Source organism: Tamandua tetradactyla, chromosome 24, assembly GCF_023851605.1.
Source record: "Tamandua tetradactyla isolate mTamTet1 chromosome 24, mTamTet1.pri, whole genome shotgun sequence".
NCBI classification, from domain to species: domain Eukaryota; kingdom Metazoa; phylum Chordata; class Mammalia; order Pilosa; family Myrmecophagidae; genus Tamandua; species Tamandua tetradactyla.
In genome coordinates this window covers 17369599-17391615 of record NC_135350.1, presented here as the reverse complement: position 1 = coordinate 17391615, position 22017 = coordinate 17369599, and the positions used below count along the sequence as shown (strand labels likewise).

General features: G+C 35.1%; 1 protein-coding gene across 8 annotated transcripts in view; it reads right to left on the bottom strand.

The window, feature by feature from the left end:
- Nucleotides 1-22017, bottom strand: part of TBCK (TBC1 domain containing kinase) — a 288273-nt gene that overhangs the window by 67525 nt on the left and 198731 nt on the right. For 4 of the 8 annotated variants that reach the window (XM_077142618.1, XM_077142617.1, XM_077142619.1 and 1 more), the window contains one exon: nucleotides 16759-16934. In XM_077142618.1, the coding sequence (XP_076998733.1) occupies nucleotides 16759-16934 (176 nt within the window). The other 4 variants (XM_077142621.1, XM_077142625.1, XM_077142624.1 and 1 more) reach the window with 4 other exon arrangements.

The following is a 22017-nucleotide window of genomic DNA, read 5'->3' as shown; positions in this document are numbered from 1 at the left end:
TTTAAAATAAGAAGAAAAACAAGAGAGGAGAGGGTAAATAAAGTATAATTATTAATATCCCTGAAGTATGTGCTGAATGTAAATGAGTCTATGGCTAAGAATGACTCATTGCTAGAGTTTTACACAGAGCAGTTAACTTTTGTACAACTATAAGAACACAATAAGGAAAAAAAACCCATAAATGTTCAAATGAACATCTAACAAAAAGGCTTCATTTTAGTAATTTCAATTTCTAGGAGCAATAAATTTAATCAGGGCAAGGTCTATATATTTTATTGGTTACTAAAGTACTGTAATATCCAGACTTTTAGACTGTATAAATATTTGAGCAGACAATAAAAGACTTACAGAACAAACTCTAATATATATATATATATTTTTATAGTTTAACAATTTTATTAACATAGTCAAGCAGTGTTTACTATTCACATCTATTTTGTCACATCACACAAACGTAAATAAAAAATTACTACAGTACAATATATATATTGTCTGCATGATCCAAAATATTTGGTGGCTCTAAAAACACTTTAAAATTCAGCAGCTTATCAAAAATTAAAACCATATCAAACTTTAATATTAATGAGGAAATTTTCTTAAATAATAAAAGATGTCACCTCCATGAAAATTTCATGAAACAATTATTTTTCACTGTTGAAAAGGAAAAATTTGGAATTATCTAAGTACATCTTACTATTTGCAATATATTTAATCACTTCTGTGTTTTATGTGATGTTACAAAGAATATATAATGCCAAGTCCTGTCCTAAAGTATAAGAAACATATTTTAAATACATATATTTAAATATAATAGAACCATTTAGTCATATTAAAAAGCTATTGTAGAATGCTGGTAGTCTCTATCTCTATGTTTCCAAATCATTAAGACAATAGTGTGATTTTTTTTTGCAATTACTTATCCATTTTTAAAGGGTGTGGCAAAAATTCTCACCAAGTACTTAAGAATTTGTCCAGGAATTTAAATGCATTTTTCAGGTATAAATAGCTAAATGGATAATACTGAATAATCTGGTAACCTCATGATTGTAGTAAATAGATATTAAAATATAATGACAAATGATAAATAAACAAGATAAATTATATGAAAGACAAATAATCCTATTATTAAACTCTAAATAACAATAGCATTGATTTCAGAAAATAATAAATCTTTTTGTATTTATTTTGCTCAATATGATGTTACCAGACAGAGCTTTCCCATATAATACTAATCTTGGCAGTTTCTGAATACAGTGTCAGATTCTGAAAGACTACTCATTGTCAGCCGTTCTTTCTTTAACTTCAGAAATAAGTACTCATCAATTGTTTCCAACTTGGAAGAGTTCTCTCTTTGACTAACTGAAATAGAAACCTGACCTAGCTTAGAGACAGATCAGTGATGTTTCCTCACATAGGATCAGTTCTGCTCAGGAATGACTATTCATATCAGGATGTCATCTTTAATTAGACAAGGGCTTCAGAAACTTTTTAGGTGCAGTTACTGCCCTCTCAACAAAAATGGCGTTTCTTGCCAAGAACCCAGACCTTCTACTAACACGAATTAGGATCAGATTTTAAGGGCTCATAATCAATTAAAACAGAGAACTAATAAAAACAATTAACATAAATCCAAAGAGTTTAAGAATATGCCTTCCCGGCTTCGCCATTTCTTCTGCTCTTCTTTTCCCCTGTTTTTCTTCAGGAACTTCCATAACTTCATTTTGTAATTACAAAGGCATATGTTTTGCATGTTCTGGTATTTGCTACAGAGTGGTTATATTTTTGAAAGGGCTAAACTCATCACTTAAATAAAAGGTAATAAAAACTAAATACAACTTGCACACATGATACGATGATAGGAATAACAAGGAGAAAGGATCTCTGGTACACTTAGACTTTATAACTCAAAAAAGGTCTATTCAAAGTAAAAGATGATTAAATTTATGGTTAGAATAACTTATTTAATTAAAAATATAATTTAGGTATGTGTATTTAAGAACAACTTAAATTTCACTTTGCATAATTACAACTATCTAGCTTCTTTCAACTCTTTAAGAAGTTAATATCCACAAAGTTACAAGCTATGTGTTATCATAGAATCCCAGCTCCTGCATCCGTAACATACTAGCACACTAAACTTCATTGTGTTGCAAATCCTCTCATTAGCAGAGAGAATATGGCCTATTACAGTAAGGGGCTATTTACCAAAGTACAGAATATGCTGGAAAGAGTAAGCACAACAAATCTATTTAGTTGAACATGCAATATTATTTTCATTTTCCATACATTCTTTTTAGGTTGGTTTGAGATTGCTCATGGTAATAAAAAGTAGTTATTCTCCTACCCATTTTTCAAAGGCTGGTTCAAATAAAATGACTTGAAAATAAAATAAATAAAATAAAATAAAATAAAATGACTCGATATTGTCAACTGTTCTAGTTTGCTAGTTGCCGGAATGCAACATACCAGAAATGGAATGACTTTTAACAAGGGGTATTTAATAAGTTGCTAGTTTACAGTTCTAAGCCTGAGAAAATGTCCCAATTAAAACAAGTCCATAGAAAGGTCCAACTTAAGGCATCCGGGGAAAGATACCTTGGTTCAAGAAGGCCGATGACGTTCAATGTTTCTCTCTCAGCTGGAAGGGCACATGGTGAACATGGTGGCATCTGCTGGCTTTCTAGTGGCTCTACCAAAAGGGGACTCTCTCCAAAATGTTTCCTCTTTTAAAGGATTCCAGCAAGCAACTACACCTTCGGTGGGTGGAGACACATCTCCATGGACATCATATAATCAAAAGTTATCACCAACAATTGGGTGGGTCACATCTTCATGGAAACAATCAAAATGCTCCCACCCAGCAATACTGAATGAGGATCAAAGGGCATGGCTTTTCTGGCGTCCACCACGGATTCAGACCAGCACATCAACCAATCAACATCTATTATGTGCAAGGTATTATGAAGGTGATAAGAGCAATTTAGACATGTTTTAAGACCAGATCTCAGATGTTGAAGAGTTTATAATCCAGGGGTAGTATATTAGAAACGTCAGCCTTTTTACCACACCTTACTGACTACAGATCACAGTGACCCTCCCTTCTCTGAGCTTTTATATTCTATAGCACCAGATTATAAACAATCTTCTACAGTTAATGTGGAAATTTCTTGAGGTCAGGAGTCAGGATGTTATTTTTGTTGCTGATATTGATATTGTACGTTTGTTGATGCCTATATTGAATCTAGTTAGCATTGTGCTGAATAAGTAGCAGTAGACATCCATCAGTGGATCACTGAAAGGGAAACAGATTTTAATGAAAACCAAAATGTAACTTTTACATTTTCACACTGATATAACTTCAGGGACTGATGGAAGAGCCCTTCTCTGTTTTAGCAGCAAAGACATTTTTTGCAGTATTTCTTATGGTGTCACACTTTGTCTACATTTTTATTTTATTGAGCTAGAATCTTGATTAAAAGTCTAATTAAAAAAGAGCTAAATTAATTAGGTGATGGCATTTGACTAAGAAAATAAAGTGCTACATAAAGAGGCTTTGACGCCATATCTCACATGGCTTTGGAAACATAACTGTCTTAAAAGGATTCTCTATTACTTTCAGTGTTGCTAAACTCAAACAATGAAGAGTCTGAAAAGTGTAACCACAAAATAATGTGACCTTAAAAATAAATATAATAGAAATGATATATGAAAGATATCTTGGAAATGATCAAAGCATTTTGGAACTTTACTTTTTAAACTACCTTAAAATCTATGACATTCTTTTACTTATCTGCAAGGGTTATACATTTGGGTAAGTTATTACTCTATTTAAAAAATATTTATTATGCCTCAGATGAGAGTCAGACCCTTGGCTTTTGTGCATAACTTCACCAGAGTTCTTTTGACCAATGGCAGCATCAATGGAATAATGAAGTGACTACTTGGAAGTACATGCATTTTGATGCACATGTTTTATAAATATGTTAAAAATCAATTTTAATACATAATAAAATTTCAGTGCAGTCTGAAATCTGTGAGCATGACAGGGATAACCACTAAAAGCAGAGTCAGGAAGTCATCTGTTTTTTTCACTAAGTTTTACCTAACACCAATAATCAAAACACAGTAAGTTATAACTGCCATCATTTTTAATATATGTATAGAATTTTGAAGATTCTGTACTTTGAAAATGTCAACCACAACATTTAAGAGAAACTGTTTGAATGGGGTAGACACTCAGAGTTTTTACAGCATGCAACTAAGGAAGTTAAAAAAAAAAATCCATTCTCAATACATATACTCTTTCCATATGTGCAAGTCTTCAAAGACAGGCAAAAGAGGGAAAAGCTGCCATTCCAAATTAAGGATAATGTAACTATTCTATTCTACAGATCTATGCCAAGATTTTTTTGCCTAATACTTAGGCCAGTGGGATGTGATACTCATTAAACATGTGTAGAATGAGTGAATAAAAAGATCAACTAAGTGAGGTATTTATGTAAGTAAATATAAAAATAAATGCTGTATGTTAGTTGCTTTTCCAGCTTTCATGTACATTATCTGATTTTATTTAGACAATTCTAAATAATGTAAGAGGAATGAATTTTTCAAAATCCCCGAACAAAATCTAAACCTTCCAAGGTTTGATGTTAGAAAAAGGAACAAATTTAGATGATGAAGCTAAGAATTCCAATTCTGTTTTCCTTGAATTTCATCTTTCCCTTTGCCTCCTCTAATCACCCCCACCACCCCAATACACTGCCTTCAAACTTCATTTCCCTTTCTTTTCACTTCTCCCTGTAAAAAAGCTTTCCCTGTTCTCTTTAGCACATGTGAGACAGGTTGGAATTTTCAATGTAATTAGAAAATGGTAAAAGAGAAAAAAAGGGAAACAAGACAAGGAATAACAGGAAATATAAGAAGAGCTGAACATTTGAGGTATAAGTCTCCAATACTACCATACAAAGCTTTTCCATAAATCTTACACTTCCTGCTCCATACCACATTGTTTCTTAAAAACTCTAACTTTAGCCCCAAAGGCAGCTACTCTTCAAGCTCTTCAAGCTTGATAAAAATGCAAATTTTTAGTCTCTACCTCAGAAATCTGTAATAAACAGCCTTGTTTCTTAATTATTCCATATCAATATAGTTATAAGATACTAGTTTTGCTGTTTTTTTTCCTCCAATGTATCATTTTCTGCTTTTACCTCAATTTTCTTCCTTTTGATTTCCATAGTAAGTAAAACAAGTAAAGTTTTCCAGTTTTCTAACTTTCTGCATTGCATATTTAATTTCTTAATTTTATTTTTTCTTATAGTTCATACAACTTTTCAGCTATAAATTTCCTTAAGTACCAGTCACACCATATCCTATAGGTTCTGAAATGTAGGCTCCTCATATTATTTTATAAATATTCTAATACTTTCACATGGATGTCCTCTTTATTCCATGATTATGAAAGAGGGTGTGTCTTACTATCCCCAATGTGGTCACAAACACCATAAAATGGCTTGATTTAAACAATGGCAAATTATTGGCTCCCATTTTGAGGCTAGAAGTCCAAATTTGAGGCATGGCAATGCTTTCTCCTTGAAGACTGTGGTGCTTGGGTCCTTAGCTTTTCTATCACATGGCAATGCACATGGCAGCATCTTCTCTTTTTTCTTCCAGTTTTGTTGACTTCCAACTTCTTGCTTCCCTGTGAATTCTCTATGGGAACTTTTCCTATGGCCTCCAGTAATAGGATTAAGACCCATACTGGTTTAGTTGACCACAATTTACTACAAATAACATTACAAAAGGTTCTATTTACAATGAGTCCACACCCAAAGAAATGATTTATGATTAAGAACATGTTTTTCTGGGGTTTATAGTTCAATCTACCATAGAGGGTATCTTGGTTTCCTTTTGCTTTGTTTTTCATTTATTTCTAATTTCTAAGAGGTAATAGATTTTTGTCCTTGGTTATTTTCATTACTTTCCAACCTGACTGGATAATGACCACAGACACATTGTCTATGTTATTTTTACATCTTGGAATTTACTGGTTTACCTGAGGCTGAAAATATGATCATTTTTTTTTTGAACGAATATGGGCGAAAACTCTATGATCAGTTGAAAAAGTTTGAGTACAGATCTATAATAATATCTAAAAAGTAACATCCATACAATATTAATTACCATATATAGCAACAGGAATATGTTTGCATCACATGTAGATGTTATTAATATTAATAAAAAATGAAGGGGCTGGGTTGATTCTATAAAAACTGCTAAATGATTCCAGATTGTTTTGAATCTCAAAGTAAGAGTAGAAGACTAAAACAAAGTATGTACAGCTTTCACTGTTACAATATTCTCTCAAAAGTAGTCTAAATCTGGCAGAAAAGGATAAACAGCCAAACAGAAAACAGCAAATGTAATGAAAAAAGTTATTTCTGGAAAACATACAGCCACCCACACTCACAGTTATTTCACTGTATACAAAAAACCTAATGTCTCTGACATACTTTTTCTTTAGTAGATCTATTCCCTTCTTGGAGCTGAAAACTGCAAATGAATTCCTACTGCTTTTTAAAGCAGATGTTGTGGTTGAATCAGCAGCATTTTAAAAAAATAAATTCATCAACAATTCAGTGGTGGTGATAAGGCACTGCCAGGCATCTCATCTGAAGAATTTTAAGAATTTCCTATCCTTCTCCAAATTAGATGATCAAAGCACTAAGTTTTAGTACCCATTCCCCTTCAAATAGCTTTACTCAATGTTCTATCTGAATAGACAGGGACATATTTTTTACAGTTTACTTTTAGAGAGATAATTTGAAAATAATAATATTAGAACACAACATGAAAGAAAACAGATACAAAGCTAAACTTTCTGTTCTTAATTCATCTACTGCTCTAATTAATTTTAGAAGTGTTTAATTCTCCCGTAGGTTTACATTCTACTGTTAATAAGTGTTAGAAAAAAAGAGGTTACATAACTGTGTTTTCCTTTTAATTTATTGCAAAAAATTTCTATTTACAAGTAGATACGTAGTGATTACACAAGTATATGTAAATATACACATTAAAGAAAGGGAGGAAATTACAAACATATTTTAAAGGCTATGATCACAGAGTAAGTTATGATATAATATAATAAATACATTTCAATGAATAAGAGGGGAAAACACACATTTACACTATTGCTAAAATGGCAATTTACCACTTAACTTCCATTAAGTAATTTTTATGAGTTTTCTGAACTCTAAAATGGGGATAAAAATGCTTACTTTACTTACTTCAGAGAATTTTTTAGGGTCAGATAAAATAATGTGTATAAAGTACCAGAAAAGTGTAAAGCACTATGATGTTAATATTAAGTCACTGAAATTATAAAATAGTGATTTTATTATTAGGTTGAAATTTTCTAAACCGAAATTTACATTTGACTTTCAGAAACTATTCCAATTTAAAGTATAAAAATATGTTTTAAAGATTTTATCTACACTAAATTCATATTCACTTCATACTTAAAGCTTACCCTGTAAACTGAAAATAATTTAGTTATTGCTATGCTTTCTTCATTACAATAATGTATACAAGGAATTAACAAAATATAAATGTGTTTATAATCAAGTTATCACAAAAGAACTTATCCATATTTTTTGCTTAATCACAGCTTGCATGCAACTAAGTTATACCAGTCATTAGTAAATTAATATGATGATTAAAATTTGACAAAGAACTAGATTAAAGGAATCCAGTGTTGACATGCTTTTTCCCCAAAGTATAGGTAGTTTTAAAAATCCTTTTCATTTCATTCACCAAAATTATATATATTTACTTATATTTTTCTTTAATTAATAAGCTGTGGTCAGAATTTTCAAGCAGAGTCTTAGCTACTGAAGGGAGAAGTGGACAGAAAATATATTGGCACTAAATGAAATAATTATTTTGGCAATTCTTCTGTACTGTTGGGATCAAAATAGCATTAAAACTAAGAAGTAAAGGTCAACATGAAATCTTTAACTGAAATTACTGACATAAAACTGCCACAAAGATTCCTTCTTCGGAAAGCCACCTCCCCATTCCCCCCCCCTTTACTATTTGATTCCAAATGTAAAGTGATAGTAATAAAGCTAATACAGCAGAGGAGAAATACAGGAATAACAGAATATTACTTCTTTTGTACAAATTAGATACAGAAGATTATTCTTCTTAGGTAGTTTTCAAAGATGAAACTTTTAACCCTTACTTAACCTTTAACATATAATAATAACTGTTACCATTTTTTTAGTGTTTATTATGCACCAGGCACTGAATTAGGTGCTTTACATATATCATTGTCAAAACAAACCTACTGAGTTTATATTATTATTATTATCACTTCTATTTTTGCAAATAAGGGAACTAGGATTCAGAGAGGTTATGCAAATTATTCAAGATTATAAAACCAAAAAAAGGCAGAGTTGAAATTGGAAACCAAGTCCACCTAGTAGCAAAGCTCATACTTTTTCTATAACAACAATCTGTCTCAGGGAATAAGTACAATAGATGCATGCATAAATTAAAGTTAAACTGATTTTTTCACAGTTGTTTTCAAACTTCCATTCTACTAGTAATAGTACAGTTTATCTTTAAATTTAAAAAGTTATTTTCTATCTGTTATAGAATCTGACACAAGAATACCTAAATAGATTCTGAACTAAGATAATCCTCATTTTAATGAAAATGTTTTTATAGAGATATATACACTGTTTATTTCGAATCTACCTTCTATTACATTAACATTTAAAATAGAACTAAGAGGATTCAAATAAACTATAAAGATAGAAAGGGGGACAAAATTTCAGCTACAATGGAAAGATATTTTATATAAATAGTATATACATATAAAACTTTAGATAAAATGGATACTTTAAAAACAGAATTCTAATAAGCATGTTGAATAAACATATAATTTTTTAAGGAAAACACAACTTACCAAAATTGACTCAAGAATAAAATGAATGGGTAATCAAATATCTCCCTGATTAAAAGACACCAGGCTCACATGGTGTTATGGTTAGGTTCATGTGTCAGCGTGGCCAAGATGGTACTAAGGTATCTGGTCAAGCAAGCACTGATGTAACCATTACTTCAAGGTCATATTGTGGCTGGCTAACATACCGGAAGTTTGGCTTATTAAATCATCAGCATGTTGACTGCATCCATGGCTGAATACATGTGCAAATCAGCTAAAGGGAGTGTCTCCTGCAATTAGTGACATTTAATCTAATCAGCTGAAAGCTTTAAAGGAGAAATCAAAAAGAAATTTCTGTCCCAGAGCAGCTAAGTGAATGTCCACAGATACTTAGAGAAGAAACCACTAGCATCAGAAGTTTGAAGCAACAGAACGAGGAACAAGGACCAGCAGATGCCAGCCATCTGCCTTCCCAGATCACTCCTCCTTGAGCCAAGATATCTTTCTCTGGATGCCTTTGTGAGGACATATATATGTCCTTAGAACCGTAAACTTGCAGTTTATTAAACTCCCTTTTTATAAGCCATTTCATGTCTGGTATATTGTATTTCGGCAGCTTAATAAACTAATCTACTAAATGCAAATTCTATGAGGCCAGGCACTCTTTTACCTCCAGTGCTATATTCCAAGAACTTAAAACAGTTTTATAGTATGTATTCAAATATACTGTTGAATAAATTAGCGAATTGTTCTGTGTGTGTTATTACTTATATTTTTTTATGACTGAAATATCCCATAAAAAAGGCAAAATAATTTTAATGAAAAGTAAGTTAAAATTTGAATATTATTTATATAGCAATATTTCATGTAAATAATGCAGTGTATTTCTCTTCCTTGTTCTTAGTACTGTTGTTGATGGGGACAATATATATGATTTAAAGCACATAAACAGATGTAATTTAAAGGTACACAAAAAGTTTGTTTTGCATCACAAGGCTTTAGCAAATAGATACAGAACTGTGAAACTCACATTATTAGGAATATATAAAAGGATTTTGTTTTTTGTGACATTCCAACAATTAAATGATTTAACCCAAAATCTCATCTCTGACTAGGGATAAGAAAAAGTTTTAAAATCATTTATTCACATGTAAAATAGGCAGCTACTTTCCTTTGTAAATTTTTACTTTACTACAAAATTAAAGTTTGATATCATTTGAATTGTTATTATAATTTTCTGATCTTTAGAAACCATCTAATAGAAGGCCAGTGTAGCTGGAGTGGCAAGGTGGAGGGGAGGAGAAAGGAGGGTGGAGAGGTCCAAATCCAGATGCCAGCTGGATACAACCAGAGTTCAGGGAGAGGACAGAAGTAGAGTGAGGCCAGAAGTGTGGCCGCTCCAGGACAGAAGGAAGGCGGGGCAAGATGGCGGTATTGTGAGGTATGGAATTTAGTTAGTCCTCTAGATCAGCTAGGAAATAGCCAGGAACTGTCTGGAACAACTGCTTGGGGATATCCGTGACTGGACACACATTGTACACTAGTCTACAATGGGTGATGAGATCACAGCATGAACTGTAAGTAAAGCCTCTGAACTGTGGAGGTGGACACCCCTTCCCTGCCGGCATAGCAGGTGCTGGAGACTCTTCCTGGTGGGAAAATGAGCAGACCCTACTAGGAGCACAGGAAAGTAGCTCAACCAAGCTCCAATGGTGTCTTTAATTAACAAATTTAGAGTGCTGAATACAAGATTTGAACACAGATTAACCCAGAGAGAGCAGGCGAATAACCCTGAGGCCTTACTTTCTTGGCAGAGAAGGGACTGATGAAGAAAGAAAAAAAAGGACAAAAAAGAACCCAGAAGCTTCTGGAGTCAATTAAATGCAGAATAATGAAAAAGGGCCATACCCCTTTAAAGAGCTGGGTAACAACGCTGGCTCTTGACTGATGAACACTGGGGTCTGGAACTGACTCTGAAAATGTATTTTATTTATTTATTTTTCTCTCTCTCTTTTTAAAAATGTATTCTAAGTAACTCATTAGAGAAAGTCTCAGGCATTTTCAATTGTTAGCACTGACCCAGGCAAGGGTAAGTTAAGACATGCCTGAGAGACAAAGTAACTAGTCAAGTGAAGGAAATTCCTTAAAGGCCATATCTTCCACAAGAAAAGGAGGGGGGAGATGGGGCCTAGCTCATTTGGTAGCTCTCATTCAGAGAATTTAGACTTCATGGGCTGGAAAACAGAAATGGCTTAAGCTGCTTTTTACCTCAGCTTCTAGCTCAACCACACCACTGGTAAAGACAGGGTCTGCTGAGAATTGAAGGCACCACACCACTTTATACTGGTGGGGAGCTGCAGACTGACAAGTATCACCTGCTGGGCAGGATAGAAAAAGCAAAGAGTCAAGAAGCTTCACAGGGAAGATAGAAAACTTACTGGGTCTCATCTTCAGGGAAACTTGATACTGATCATACCCTCCTCCTGAGATCTGTGCCTGTTTTGTCTGGGAAAATCTGATTGTGGTTAATCATATCTGGGGTGATTCTCTTCAAAAAAAAATGTTCCATAGAGGCAGGGTAAGAACCAGAAAAAAGAGCTGAAAAATTCTGATAAAAAAATGAAAGAGTACCCATATCTCACACCTTTTACAAAAATGAACTCAAAACAGATCAAAGACCCAAATGTTAGAAATAAGAACATATAACTTTTAGAAGAAAATAAAGGGAATTCTATTATAGATGTTGTGATAGGAGGTGATTTTATTAGACCTTACAGCAAAAGGACAGGCAATGAAGGAAGAAATAGATAAATGGGATCTCCTCAAAATTAAGCACTTTTGTTCATCAAAGGACTTTGCCAGGAAAGTAAAAAGGTAGCGTATGCAATGGGAGATAATATTTGGAAACCACATATCAGATAAGGGTTTAATATCCAGAATATACAGAGATTCTACAACTCAACAACAAAAAGACAAATAACCCAATTTAAAAATGGGAAAAAGACATGGACAAATACTTCTCCAAAAAGGAAATACAAATGGCTCCAAAATGTATGAAAAAATGCTCAGCCTCACTGGTTGTCATGGTCAGGTTCATGTGTCAACTTGGCCAGGTGGTGGTACCTGTTTGTCTGGTTGGGCAAGTGCTGGCCTGTCTTTTGCTATGAGGACATTTCATAGAATTAAATCATGATCACCTTGGCTATACCCACAGCTGATTCCATTTGTAATCAGCCAAAGGGAGTGTCTTCTTTAATGAGCAATGCTTAATCTAATCAGTGGAAGTCTTTTAAGGAGGATCCAGAAGAGACAGGCTCTCTTCCTGCTTTAGCGAGCCTCTCCTGTGGAGTTCATCCAGACTCTCCATCGGAATTGTCAGATTCACAGCCTGCCCTACAGATTTTGGACTCTATATTCCCATGGTTACGTGAGACACTTTTATAAATTTTATATTTACAAATATTTCCTGTTGATTTTGTTTCTCTAGAGAAACCAAACTGGTTATTAGGGAAATGCAAATCAAAACCACAATGAGATACCATCTCATGTCTACTAGAATGGCCATAATAAAAAACAGAAAACTAGAACATGCAAGAGAGGGTGTGGAATAAGAGACACACTTATTCACTACTGTTGGGAATGCAGAATGGTGTAAACACTTGGGATTGCAGTTTGGTGGTACCTCAGGAAGCTAAGTTAGAACTGTCATATGATCCAGCAATCCCATATTTATCTAATATATTAGGTATACATTCAGAGGAACTGAAGGCAAGGGCACAAATGGACATTTGCACACCAATGTTTATAGCGACATTATTCATGGTTGCCAAGAGATGGAAATAGCCTAAATGTCCATCAATGGATGAGTGGATAAACTGTGGTATATACATATAATGGAATATCCTGTAGAACAGAATAACTTCATGAAACATGTAACAATGTGCATGAATCTTAAGGACATTATGTTGAGTGACATTAGCCAGAAATAAAAGAACATATGCTGTATGGTCTCACTTATATGAACTAACATTAATGAGTGAACTTTGAGAGTTAAAATTGAGAACACAGTTTATCAGAAGATACAAAGAAGGTAGAGATTGGGCATTTGATGCTGAAGGAGTACAGAACTTTCAACAGGACTGATTGTAATGACCCAGAAATAGATACCACAATACTATCTTACAGTATCACAATATTGTAAGTACTTTGAAGGAAGCTGAGTGTGAGTATAATTGAGTGAGGAGGGCAGGGGGCATGTATGACACCAGATGGAAAGATAGAGGAAAAAGATTGGGACAGTATAACTTAGCAATGCCTAAGAACAATCATGGTGATTAAATGTACAAATATAAGAATATTTTTGCATGAGGGAGAACAAATGAATGTCAACATTGCAAGGTGCTGAAAATGGGATGGTATATGGGGGAAAAATACAATCAATATAAACTAGGGTCTATAGTTAATAGTAACATTGCAATATGCTTCCATTGAGTGTAACAAAGGCAAGACACCAAAGCTAAATGTCAATAAGTGGAGGATATGGCAGAGAGGTATGGGATCCTTTGCAGAAGAAACAGAAATATCCTTATATAGATTGGGGTGGTGAAGGCATGGCTATGTGATTATATGGGGAACCACTGATTTTTTACTTAGGTTAGATTATATGGTGTATAAAAAACTGTTTAAAAATGAATAGAGAGATACAAGAGCTGGAGAAAAAATACATGGAGAGATGTACCTATTCACAGTTGGTAGGGAGGTAGAATGGTGCAGCCTTTCTGGAGGGCAGTGTGGTGGCTCCACAGGAAGTTAGGGCTGTGGTTCCCATATGATTCTGCACCCCACAGTTAGGTGTATACTTGGAGGAACAGAGAATGGGGACAATAATGGACATTTGCACAACAGTGTTTATGGTGGCAGTGTTCATGATTTGCAATGGGTGAAGGTGGCCTATGGGTTATTAGGAAATGCCATGTTCTAATTCTTATCCAGTTTTGTGGGTCTAGACCTATTACTTAAGGTTTAAACTTTTATTGGATTACGTACATGGAGATGTGACATGCCCAATTGTGCATGTGACCTTTTGATTAGATGGAGACGTGACTCTACCTATTCAGGGTGGGTCCTGATTAGTTTGTTAGAGTACTTTAAAGAGAGAAACATTTTTGAGAAACCTCAGATGCAGATGCTTGGAGAACAGTTGCTTCAGAGCTGAAAGAGCCATAGATGTTTAGAGATACTTGGAGTGCTGACAGAGTGCAGATGCCTAGACACAGGCAGAGCCCAGCAGAGGTTGTCATGCGCCTTCCCATGAGATGCTAAGCAAGCCAGAACCCAGGGTTGTGTCCCAGAGGAACTAAGTGAAGGCCCACAGATGCTTAGAGAGGAAACCACTGGCATCGTAAGCTAAAAGCAATGGAACCAGGAACAAGGACGAGCAGATGCCAGCCACATGCCTTCCCAGCTAACAGAGGTGTTCTGGACAGCGTCATCCTTTTCTGAGTGAAGGTAACTTCTTGGTGTCTTAATATGGATGTTTTCATGGCTTTAGAACTGTAAACTTGTAATGTAATAAATTCCCTTTATAAAAGTTGTTCCATTTCGGTATATTGCATTCCTGCAACATTAACAAACCAAACGCCAAATGTCTATCAACAGATGAATGGATAAACAAAATGGTGTATTTACAATACAATGGAATTCAGCCATAAAAAGGAATGAAGTTCTGTAACATAGATGAACTCTGAAGATATCATGTTGAGTGAAATATGCCAAGCAAAAAAAAGGACAAATACTGTATGATCTGTCTTATATGAAGTATCCAGAATAAACAAATTCATAGACAGAAAGTAGCTTTCAGGTGGGTACCAGGAGGTCTGGGACAGTTGGGATAAAGGGAAGATATTGCTTAATGGGAAAGTGTTTCTGTACAAGACGAAAATTAGGTTAATAGATATTGACAATGGAAGCACAATTTTGTGGATGTAATACCACTGAATTGTATACTTGAAGTGGTTAAAATGGGAAATTTTAAGTTGTATATATGTTACTACAATAAAAAGTTTAAAAACCTAATGAAATGTATACTTTAAAAAGGTGAAATGATATATGAATTACATATCAATTAAAAAATAAGAACATATATTGTAATGTCATAAAGACTTGAGCTTCAGTTTTTACTTCACTATTTACTAGGTATGTAAGTTATCAATCCCATTCTGGGCTTCATTTTCATCCTCCCATTATAAAATAAGAATAAATATTTTTATAAAGTAAGTTTAGTTACACTTAGAGGTGCTTGTGAGGATTAAATTACATATCTATATTTTTAAAGTCAAGCATATTTCTGGGAATACACCAAGTATTCAGTAATCATTAATTTTCTTATCCCCTCATTTTTCACTCAATTTTTCAAACTCCCAATTCCATCTTACTACTTCTGTGCTTACTTACTCCCCCTTCATTATTTGCCATTACAGTTCCTCAAACTGTTCATCTGCCAAAGGATGTCTCTCTACTATGAAGATGGTAACTCATGGGAATTTTTCTTCTATGAAGAGACTGCAATTCAAAATTTGCAAAGAAGAAAAGTATGAAGGAAGCTTTTATTTAGAATTGTTGAATTTCAAAGTTTCAAGCTACCTTACTTACTGTCTGGAATAACCTTAAGTAGATAAGTGAGTTCTTGTACTAAAATCGGTTACATGGTAATAGTATCTTCTGCAGGAATACTTTCAGTGCTTGAGAACTTACTTTCTCCTGGAGAAGCCTATTCCAGTTTTGGACAACTGCAACGTAAATAATTTATTTTCTAGTCTTATCCTTATGTTACCTTTCAGCATATTTTAGAAATGTCTTATAATCGTTCACATACAAATTCATATAGCTCTTTTCCTGTTTAATATCTATATTTCTGGAGGCAGAGGTTGTAATTGCTAAAATTGCTTTACATTCAACCATGAGCAGAATCATATTCATAAATGTATTTAATAAAAATAATTTGCTCATGATGAAAAAATGTGAAAACATGGGTACACTCGAATATTTGGGAACATGAAAAATTACTGAAAGTGCCAATGGGCAAAAATTGGGAATTTTGAAAAAACATTTAATTGTAAAATATGCCTAATTGCAAAATCGATTGTTCAACCTTAACGTATATTAAATAAAAATGAGAATGTTTTAATATCATTCATTAAAATATTTAATTTTTACAAGTTGAAATATATCCTAGTAATTTATTAAGGGTCTCAGAAATTATATACATGCTAATTTTAATTCAATGTCATGAGAATGAGATATTTGTGGTAATATTGGAAAGTGTGAAATATATGAATTATTATAACTAAAAACTTGGTTACCTATAAAGCCACAGTAAGGATGCCCACTGTGAAAAATTTGAGCTGCCTAGTTTTACCCAAAATGCTGTTTCTTTTACCAAACTACAATAAGTAATGGCACATTCCTACTATTAATGACTGTCTTTTTCTGTTTTTGTAATTCTTTTGTTTCCATAATTATTTTATTATACAACTAGGTGAGGTATACACAGATACTATGATTGTATGGAAAAAAAGCAAAATTTGTAACCCAAACAAGTACGTTAAAATAGTATTCTTAATTATATAACCAAATAAACATAAAGATTTTCTGAAACATTTTATAAATATAATCATATGTTTAAAAATAGCTATGTTAAGGACATAAAAGTATAAAAGATATATTATTAAGCAGAAACAATGGTACTAGGATATATTAATTTTAACATCCACCTTCTTCTCAATTTGTAAAGTGAATTTGCAAATACATACCAGATCTGTCTTTGGAGTATCTGAACCCTCAGAAGAGAAATAAGATGTTGAACTTCTGACTCCACTGCTGTCAGAAGTTGGCTTTGGAGGCTGTGCATGCTGTCTGTATGTAGCGCTTTTAGGAGTCCAACAAAACAAGTTGATTGATTCTCGCACACAGCGTTCGATGTCAATTTCTAGACAGGAAATTTTTAAAAACGTAAATGTATAGAGTTAGGATTGCTATGTTAATATAAAAAACACAATCTTTCCCAGATGTATAAATCCAGAAAGCATATGGCTAAAATATTAACTAGAAAAGATGTCAGTAAAAAAATTATACAGCTATTCATCAGCATGTTTATGACTGGGATATATTCTGTAGACACATAAATACATCTAAAAATATATATATAAACATAAAATGTATGTGTACATTTGATTTGGCATTACATCCTACATATATTCATATGCATATGAATGTTTCTGAGTGTGTATGTATATTTCAATACATCATCATTTCAATATAACCTATATCCCTATTTCATAATCTGTCAATTTTCTGTGATTATTTTTTCACTGTTCCAAAACAATAGAATTTGGGAGGTTTTGAATTTTGGAATGGGTAGAAAAAAGATTCAGATGTTGACTCATCACGACTTCTAGTGAAGTTTACTGAAACTTTCATTTCTATTTGATAAAGAAGATATAAAACAATTGGGGCAAATTGATTCAACTTACGATTCAGCATTTCTCCCTTTCTTTTCATATTTTCTTGTGTGGAGTGTAGAAAGCTTTAAGTTGGGGTTCATATGGAGAGGGATTAAATGCTCTTCATTAAAATGATAAACACATTTTCATAGAAGATCTCCTTTTCTCTCTCAGATTCAAAATTTAAGCACCTTTGACATAGAAGTAACGAGGACATTACAATATCAATGAACTATTTATATCTTTTGATGAGATGCTAGCTTATTGGGAGGCCAACATTCCTGTTTGGGGAGTTAGCTGAAAGTGGAGAGATCAAAGACAGACAATTGAAGTCCAAAAGTTGGTGGGGATGAAGGACGTTAGCACTGATTAGCTTTTCTTTTGCTATATTCCTAACATTAAAAACTGGCAGATACCGTTGTTTATTTTGCAAAAGTCCAAGTATGTTGGGTTAGATAAATAATGGAAAAAATGTACTAATGTTTTAAATTGCAAAGGGAGAAGAAATTACCTATTTCTTTTCTTTCTTTTTGTTTTTGAAAAGAGGGGCTGGAAGTAAAAAGGACATTAAATTAATTCTGTGGTTGAAATGGCATACAAGTTATGCACTTTGAGTTGACTACTTTGATAAGGTGGAGAATCTTTGGAAAAGGAAAGGGAAACTGACACTATGTGACTCTTACACTTTCACCTAGCCTAGTTAATTCTTACAATGACTCTTGAAGGTAGGTATTATATTCCCGATTTCTGTTGAAGATGAGAAACTAAGACATAAAGAAGCTATGCGACTTTTTGTGTTAAGTGTGTTGTCCTGAGTAGAATGACTTCGGTTATGAAAGGGTTATAAGGCATCTTTAGCCATTTCACAACTTAGATTTGAAGGACAGCCAGCAGGTCTGGGAGGCCAGTTACTCAATTAAGCATTCCTTTATCCATTATTAGCGATTTTTGCCAAGTTCACAGCTGGTTATTTCAATGCCTACACAAACATTTCATCATCCTAGCTCTTATTTCTATCAGAAAATCTATAAAATAGAAAGCCAAATAAGTTTTGGGTTTTGAGATATTGTTCTGTTATTTGATTAATGGTCAATATAGTGAAATGTATTTTTTATAAAAGCTCTATATCATTATCAACTTGATATTCCACAAAGAGAAGAACACAAACTAAGGAAAAAATATCAGAATTTAAGATACGCTTCTCTACTCTGCTTAAGAAGGAAGATATATGCTCAATTTATGTTACAAAGTTTCCAATTAAAACAGTTAAAACAAAAGTGGCAGCTAAAGAGTAAACTGCCAATAATATGAAAAATGGTTATCTATTTAACACTATTTAATCTCCAAAGGAAAAGCATTTTGGTCCATAGATTTTGCATTTGCAGTGCTCAAATCATTTTGACATATCTGTTACTCATATAAAAGCTTGAAGTCAAGTCAATGATACAAATCAGAGAATGTGGTTCAGCCTTTAAATCAATGGCTATGAAAAACTTTTTTGTATTTGCTTCCCAAACACTTTACCAATACAATAAAAGGCTTACAGTGACTCTTGAGAATTCACTAGTGTCTACCGTAATCCTATTCTGTTGTTATTTCTGGCAGATATCCCATTCTCCAATACTTGATCCATGCCACTTCTCTATCTAAAATGCTTCCAATGCACTTCATTATGATTAAAATATGACAAAAAAAGCATTCTGTAAACTGTGCATTAAAAAATTCAATTATTCTTAAAAAGTAATTTCTCACTCTATGGCACCCTGTTCCTATTGTGTATTATAGCTATTTTTATATCATCTTGTGAATAAAGCATGTACACTGGATTCAACTTTCCTTGGCTTGAATCCAAGTTCCATGACATACTAAGTTTGTGACTCTGAGCAAGAAAATTTCTGTGAGTCTTGGTTTCTTCATCTTCATTTATTAAATAATGGCTCTCTACAAAAGTATCAAACTATTTTTTAAATGATGAATCACTCTCATGTGTTTCCATTTGGTTGAGAATAGGTGCAGGAGTTATCTCTCCTAGAGCCATCTGTTCTCTTGCTTTAATGCCTACGAATTGCTTCCTGGATCTATTGAATAGACAGAGACTTCTCTTTACTGACATTCAATTCTCACTGACTTCTCTAATATTTGCTCTCTAATTTTTGAAGACATCATTTATTCTTCTTGATTTATTTCATCATTTGGTGAAACATATCCTCCAGTAGTTTCTAAGAAGGCACAGGACGCAAATTTCTTTCATGTCTCCCAGAATGTTTCATTCTGCCCTTAACGGATAATTTGGCTAGGTATAGAATCCTAGAATTGAATTTTTTTTCTGTTAGTGTTATGAAAGGCAGTGCTCCACAGTTGTCTTCTGAGAAGTTTGATGCCATGCTGATTTGATATCATTTTTATGTGATTTTCTCCCTTTCTGTAGGCTTTCTAGGATCCCATGTGTTCTGCAATTACATAACGATATAACTAAATGTATATTACTCCATTGCACTGGGCATTTTCTATTCTCTTTGCAATCCTTTAAGGAAATATTTCTTGTTTGATGTCTATGATAATTTCTTCTGTACTTTTTTCTCTTCTCCCTTCTAATGATAAGTATGCTGTACTTACTGAATTGCTTTTCCAATAATTTTTTTTTCTACTTTCTTTCCATTTGTATTTTTTTCATTTTCTGGGAGATTTTTTCAATTTTATAATCCAACCCTTTTATTATAAAGTATATTGAATTTCCATATCATTATTAATTTCAATAAATATTTTTAATCTATTAATTAAAATATAATGTTCAGAGGGGGATCCAAGATGGCGGCTTAGTAAGGTACATGCGTCTTAGTTCCTCTGACTCCAAATCAACTAATAGGTGAACAGAAACAGTACAGAATAGCTCCCGGGGCTACAGCAGGGAATGGACACACAGCGTAACCCAGTCTGGACTGGCTAGTCTGACTGCGAAACTCGGCTGCGGTGAGACCCCCGAGTGGCGCACGATTTCCCGAGCAGCCGCAGCTGCGGCGGTCCGAGCTAATCCCTCCCTCCTTCCCGGGCCGGCTGAGAGTCTCGGAGACAAGCTTCCCAGCCAAGGCGGCCGGCGCCACACTTTTGCGGGTGGCTTCGAGTCTCGGCTTCGAGTCCGCGGCTACGAGTCTCGGATCAGAGGGCTATCCAAAGTCTGGGCTGGCTAGTCTGACTGCGAGACTCGGCTGCGGTGAGACCCCCGAGTGGCGCGCGATTTCACGAGCAGCCGCAGCTGCGGCAGTCCGAGCTAATCCCTCCCTCCTTCCTGGGCCGGCTGAGAGTCTCGGAGAGACAATCTTCCCAGCCAAGGCGGCCGGCGCCACACTTTTGCGGGTGGCTTCGAGTCTCGGCTTCGAGTTCGCAGCTACGAGTCTCGGATCAGAGGGCTATCCAAAGTCTGGGCTGGCTAGTCTGACTGTGAGACTCGGCTGCGGTGAGACCCCCGAGCGGCGCGTGATTTCCCGAGCAGCCGCAGCTGTGGCGGTCCGAGCTACTCCCTCCCTCCTTCCCGGGACGGCTGAGAGTATTGGAGAAGCAAGTTTCCCAAGCCGAGGCAGGCGGCACCCCTCTTTTGCGGGCGGCTTCGAGTCTCGGCTTTGAGTCCACGGCTACGAATCTCGGATCAGAGGGCTATCCAAAGTCTGGGCTGGCTAGTCTGACTGCGAGACTCGGCTGCGGTGAGACCCCCGAGCGGCGCGCGATTTCCCGATCAGCGGCAGCTGCAGCGGTCCGAGCTACTTCCTCCCTCCTTCCCGGGCCGTCTGAGAGTCTCGGAGAGGCAAGTTTCCCAAGCCGAGACGGCCGGCACCCCTCTTTTGCGGGCGGCTTCGAGTCTCGGCTTCAAGTCCGCGGATACGAGTCTCGGATCAGAGGGCTATCCAAGTCGCGGCGGCCCCCCCCCTGCGGGAGGCTTCCTGGTCTGGTGGGGAATCCCCCAGGCCCGCTGCGGCCCACAACCAGCCACAGGGTCCCCTCAAGCCGCGGTAGCTGACGCCCCCACTACGCGCGGCCCCTGAACCAATGGAGAGAATTGGATCCGAAATCCCCAGGCCGCGGAGATCGGTGACTGGGGGAGACCCATTCCAAACACTTGAGACAAACGTGTGCCACGTGCGCTACCTACTGGGCAAGATAAGAAAAACAGATCCCAGAGATTTCACAGAAAAATCTTACAACCTTGCTGGGTCCGACACCCAGAGAAACCTGAATAAATGCCCAGACACCAGCAGCAGAAGATAACTGTCCACGCTCAAAAGATTGAGAATATGGCCCAGTCAAAGGAACAAACCAATAGCTCAAATGAGATACAAGAACTGAGACAACTAATGCTGAATATACGAACAGAAATGGAAAATCTCTTCAAAAATGAAATCAATAAATTGAGGGAGGACATGAAGAGGACATGGGCTGAACATAAAGAAGAAATAGAAAAACTGAAAAAACAAATCGCAGAACTTATGGAAGTGAAGGATAAAGTAGCAAACATAGAAAAAATAATGGATACCTACAATGATAGATTTAAAGAGACAGAAGATAGAATTAGTGATT